Source organism: Ursus americanus, chromosome X (assembly GCF_024610735.1).
Source record: "Ursus americanus isolate L20-20 chromosome X, mUrsAme1.1.p, whole genome shotgun sequence".
NCBI classification, from domain to species: domain Eukaryota; kingdom Metazoa; phylum Chordata; class Mammalia; order Carnivora; family Ursidae; genus Ursus; species Ursus americanus.
In genome coordinates this window covers 85,130,692-85,136,691 of record NC_142164.1, presented here as the reverse complement: position 1 = coordinate 85,136,691, position 6,000 = coordinate 85,130,692, and the positions used below count along the sequence as shown (strand labels likewise).

At 47.5% G+C, this 6,000-nt stretch overlaps 1 protein-coding gene across 1 annotated transcript; it reads left to right on the top strand.

Moving 5' to 3' along the window:
* The first annotated feature begins 226 nt into the window (after positions 1–226).
* DUSP21 (dual specificity phosphatase 21) lies at positions 227–942 on the top strand. Its single transcript, XM_045812874.1, has one exon. It carries the CDS (start codon positions 303–305, stop codon positions 870–872), a length of 570 nt encoding a protein of 189 aa, XP_045668830.1. The 5' UTR covers positions 227–302; the 3' UTR covers positions 873–942.
* Positions 943–6,000: the final 5,058 nt, after the last annotated feature.

Genomic DNA, 6,000 nt, shown 5'->3' with positions numbered 1-6,000 from the left:
ATTAGGGCTTGGAAAGTGAAGGACTATGAAGAGAGATAAAAAGGGATCTGGGGTTTCTCTAAGGACCCGGCCTGGAGGCCAAATCCTCCCTGGGGCCAGTTGCTATTTCCATGGAAACCAGTGGGTGGGCCGGGCAATAGGGGATTGTGACGCCCGAGGGCGGGGAGGGGGTGGTGACCAGGGATTGGTCTTCTGTACCCCAGACCCTCGACTGAGACTTCACAGCGCTGCTGCTTTTTCACCTCGCCCGCGGGAGTGGTGCCCAGAACCCTTCTGGAGAAAGACCACTGGCCACCGGCTTGATGACAACACCCGCGTGTCCCCTCCCGGCTCAGGCTGTCCGGCAGCCCTCGGTCCAGGGCCTCTCCCAGATAACCAGCAGCCTGTACATCAGTAACGGCGTGGCGGCCAACAACAAACTCATGCTGTCCAGCAACCACATCACCACGGTCATCAACGTGTCGGTGGAAGTGGTCAACACGTTCTATGAAGATATCCAATACGTACAGGTGCCGGTGGCTGATGCTCCAAGCTCGCGTCTCTACGACTTCTTTGATCCGATCGCTGACCACATCCACAGCGTGGAGCTGAAGCAGGGCCGCACGCTGCTGCACTGCGCCGCCGGGGTGAGCCGCTCGGCCGCGCTCTGCCTGGCCTACCTCATGAAGTACCACGCCATGTCCCTGCTGGACGCCCACACGTGGACCAAGTCGTGCCGCCCCATCATCCGGCCCAACAATGGCTTTTGGGAACAACTCATCCACTACGAGTTCAAGCTGTTCAGTCAGAACACGGTGCACATGATCAACTCGCCGGTGGGCGTGATCCCTGACATCTACGAGAAAGAGGTCCGTCTGATGATGCAGATGTGAACCATGACCATCTGCTGACGATCCTAACACCAACACTGAACTCGAACGTTGAACTTCCTTTGGTAAAGCAAACGAGATGATGATGCCTTTGAGAAGGCGAGCAAAAAGGGAGGACTGTTGGGAGTTTCTAGCTTAGTAACCTTTATCTTTAAAGAATAAAATGCATTCGCTGTAACCCAGTGACATTGTCTCTTCTCCTGTGAGCGGCAGGTCATGGCTGCAGAGGCGCAGTGGGAGAGAAGGGTGGGGAAGGTGGTGCCCCCCTTGGATGGACCTGTATCCTGGGCCCCCCCCAGGCTGAATAACCCAGGAGTGAGTCCCCCCAGGGTTCTTCCCAACCCAAAGTCAGAGCCTTAGACCGCCTGCACTGCTCACAGTAAGTGCCAGCCTCTGCTAAGCGGCCTTCACTGGGGTGCTCTGGGAGCCCTGGGGGAGCCTCAGACCCCCCCGCCCCCACCTTGAACCGCAGTGGCCCAACTCCGGTTTTCTAGATTGGATTTACATAGAAAAGAGTGTTCAAAAAAGCCATTCCGCTCTATAAAATTAAAATGATTGTTTTCGAGTGCCGTACTACTGTATGGCAAGGTCTCAAGGCGCCCTTGGCGTCCTCCACCAGCCTTTGTGAAAAGGGGAATCAAACCCCTTCTCCGGGGCACGTGCTGAGAGAGAAAACAGGGCTGACACCAGGCCTCAAGGGTTCTTCTCATGGGGTCTTGACTTGGAAGGCTGGCGCTTCCGGCCAGGACACAGCCCTGTCCCTTCTGACACCTCCTCCCATTGTGACCTGGGACACCTCAAAGCCTCTGTTTCCTCACCAGCCACGGCAGTGACAGCCCGACTCTCGCAGGGGTGTTGGGGGGTTAAGATTCCTGAGAGCGAGCCCGAGTGCGTGAATGGTTTAATGCTTCGAGTAGAGGGCAGCTTCTGTTATTAATGATACTCGCTGGCCCTGCTGGCTGGGGGGCAGCACACTCGTCCTCACAGTGGCACTTCCCCTACCCGCGCGTAGCCTCTTTGCTGTCTACCAAGTGCTTTTCCAAAAAATCATCCTGTCCCTAAAAACAAATGGTTTAAGGTTCTTTCCACCCTACCTCCGAGGAAACATAGATTTAGAGCCTTCTCAGAGTTCCTGTTGCTTCACTGTGTTTAATCCACGTGCAAACAAGGAACAAGAAGTTCAATTTCAGCACCCTTCCCCTCCAAGGCCTTGGTTAGAATTGCTGACCATGAGAGCCAGCGTCCCAGGATCCACCGAGATCCGCGGGGGGAACTTGCCAAAGGGTCAAATGAGTGAAGCCCAGAACAGGTCCTGGAATCCAGGATTGTACAAACTCCCCAGGTACGGGGCTCTGGCTTGGGAGCGGCTCTTCTAATCCAGAGGATTTTAGACAATATAGAAAACAACAGCACGACCATTCCCGTTGACCGACGTGAGTGGGTCCGGAGCCCGGAGGCTTTCAAAAGCTGGTTCTCTCCAAACCTATCCCCACCCCCACTACCACAAAAGGATTGCCCAGGCTCACAGGTTGGGGTGGGGGGAGAGGGGTGCTGTGAAAACCACTGCTCGAGGTGGATTCCCTCTATAGAGGGAGGAACAGGCTCACAGAACACAAGAGCTGGTGGGGCAGTGCCTTCACAAAGAGGCCTTTCTGGCAAGAAACCCAGACGGGAAATTTCTTTTAAAGTATTTTTAAAAAGATATTTATTTGGGCATGTGTGTGTGTGTGTGTGTGTGTGTGTGTGTGTGTGTAGTTTCTTTCTTTTTTTTTAATACCCAAATTAACAGACCATAAAATTAACTCGCTTCAGACATATAGCCCTATGCGTGTCAAGCCATACATAGATTCGTGTAACCACAGCCACAATGAGGACACAGAGCAGTTCTGTGACTCCAGAAATTTCCCTCACGCTTCCCCTTTGCAGTCAAACTCTGGCCCCACCCCAACCCTGGCAGGCGCTGAGCTGTTCTCTGTCCTTGTAGACTTGCTTTTAACAGAATGTTACATAAATGGAATCATACAGGATGTAACTTCCGGAGACTGGCTTCTTTCACTCAGTGTCATGCCTCTGTGATTCGCTCGTGTTGTATTCTAGTGTCTCACCCATTGAAGGCTATTTGGGTTTGTATTCGTTTCCTAGGGGCTGCCGGGGCTGCCGTAGCAAAACACCAAAACCTGGGTGGCTGGAAACAACAGCCCTGAATTGTCTCACGGTCCTGGAGGCCAGAAGTCCTAAATTAGTCTCAGCAGGGCCATGATCCCTTGGAAACCTGTAGGGGAAAATCCTTCCCTGCCTCTTTCCAGTTTCTGGTGGTTGCTGGCAATCCTTGGCATTCCATGGCCTGTAAATGCATCACGGTGGTCACGCGGCTGGTCTTCACATCCATCTTCCCTCTGGTACGTCTGTGCCCAAATTTCCTTCTTCTTATAAGGACCCCAGTCATATTCGGGGGTTCACTCTACTCCAGTATGATTGCATCTTAACGAAGTCACATTCTGAGGTTCTGCAGGTTAGGACTTCAACAGACTTTGGCGGGGGTGGGGGGGGAACTATTCAGTTCATATCAGGGTTGTTGCCAGTTTTTTGGCAAGTATGCGTAAAGTGCTGTCACACACACAGACAGACACAGAAGAAGAAAAGGATCAGGTCCCCTGGAAAAAAGAACTGTAGCTGCTTAAAAGTAGGATGTGTGTTATAGTGAAAATAATAATCCGCATCATTTATTAGGAAGCTATTACACGCCAAGGGCAGGACCAGGCATTTACATTGTCTCTAGTCCTTACACCAGCTCTTCGAGGTGGGTGTCACCTGCAACATACTGATGAGAAAACAGATTCCAGGAGGTTAGGGAATTTGCCTAAGAGAGCACACAACCCAGGAGTGAAGTGATATTCAGACTGGGCTCTGTTTCCCTGCATTTCTTTGGAGACAAAGCTAAGTCGATTGAAAGAAGAAAAGTTTTGATTCATGCCCTTGATTCCCAAATAGCGTACATATAAATCACCCAGGGACTTCGAATTATACAGATCCTGGGGCCTCACCACCACAGATTTAGGGTCAGAAGGTAATAGGTAAGGTCCAGGAAGCTGCATTTTTTTTTTCTAAGTAGGCTCCGTGCCTAGCCTGGAGCCCAACCCAGGACTTGAACTCACGACCCTGAGATCAAGATCTGAGCTGAGATCAAAAGTCAAAGGCTTAACTGACTGAGCCACCCAGCCTCCCCCAGGAAACTGCATTTTTAACAAGCATCTCAGACTACTCTAATGAAGGCAAAGAAACATTCACCAAATAGTTGTTAATACTAGGGTATTCTGTATCTTCTCTTTGTCCTTCTTTTTTGAATTATCTATTCACGGGCATAGTTTTCTTTTTTTTTCTTTTTAAAGATTTTATTTATTTGACAGAGAGACAGCCAGCCAGAGAGGGAACACAGCAGGGGAGTGGGAGAGGAAGAAATAGGCTCCCAGTGGAGGAGCCCGATGTGGGACTCGATCCCCAACGCCAGGATCACACCCTGTGCCGAAGGCAGACGCTTACGACTGTGCTGCCCAGGCGCCCCACACGTGCATAGTTTTCTATCCGAGTGTAAATTTTTTATTTTTTTTTTCAGTTGAGAGAACCGGAATATAGAACAAGAATATTCAACTTTTCTTGTCAAATATGTTGCATGTATCATGTGCCGTTTGTTTATGGTGCTTATTTGGGATTCAAAAGTTCAAATTTGTACGTAGTTAAATCCATAAGTCTTTAACTGAATGGCTTTGCTTTTTTTTTTTAAGATTTATTTATTTACTTGAGAGAGAGAGCGTGGGGGAGGGACAGAAGAGGGGGAGAGAGAATCCTCAAGCAGACGCCCCCCTCTCCCCGAGCTTGGAGCCCAATCCCAGGACCTTGAGATCATGACCTGAGCCGAAATCAAAAGTCAGCTGCCCAACCAACTGAGCTGTTCAGGCGCCCCTGAATGGCTTTTGCTTCTGAATAATACTTTAAAGGTTTCCTCCATGGCATAACCATAAAAATGTTAACTATTATTTTCTCCTGATTTTTTTCCACTTTTAAACCTTATCCCCCATTTTTTTTTAATTTGAAAATTTTCCAACACCCGGAAAGTTCAAAGAATAGCATAATGAACATCCACATTTGCTCCACTTAGGTTAGTCCATTCTTAGCCTTTTGTCATACTTGCTTTCTCTCTTTTTCAATATAATACTTTTTTTTGGTACCTACCTGAAAGTAAGTTGCAGATATCCTGACATTTAACCCTTAAATATTTCAAAATACATCATCTAAGAATAAGGACATCCTCCCACGTATTCACAATGTCATCATCAAATCTAAGCCATTTAATTAATAATAATTCCCTAATACTCAGTTCATATTTAAATTTTCCTACTTATACACCACATGTCTTTTATAGCTATTTTTTTCTTTCCCAAACAGGATCCAATCTAGGTTACACATTGTATTTTATTATTGTCTTTCTTTTAATCTATGACAGTGTGCTGGCTCTTTTTTCTCCCCCTGACATGGTCCTTTTGATGAGTCAAGAACAATTCCATGTATCATGTCCAGCACTCTGGCTTTGTCCAATTATTTCCTCATCTACTGTTTAACACGTTCCTTTATCACCCTCATCTTCTTTAAACTTGAAGTTAGGTCTAGAGCTTTGATTAGGTTTGGGTTGAGTATTTTTTGCTACAACACGTCAGAAGTGATGTCATGTTGCATCACATCAGGAGACACAAATGTCTCTTTGTCCCATTAGCAGTGATGCTAAGTTTGATCATCACTTAGTTAAGGTGGTGACCACCAGATACCTGCCTTTAAAACTAGTGAGTCATCTGCAGGGCGATAACTTTCCCACCATGTGAATATCCTGTTTCTTTCATCCATGATATTAACATCCATTAAGGATCCTTGCCTCAAACACAGGGGGACATGTAACTCTTAAATCTATCCCAAACTAATTTTGGTATGTGGTCTAAGTTGGAGTTATTTAGTTTTTTAAAATGTGAGATATTACAAAACTCCCATAAATATTTGTGTCTGCTTCTGTTCCTTCTGGTTTGTTACATTGTCTCTTTTCCTGTGTCAGTTTCACATTCTTTAAAATTGATGCAGCTTCAGA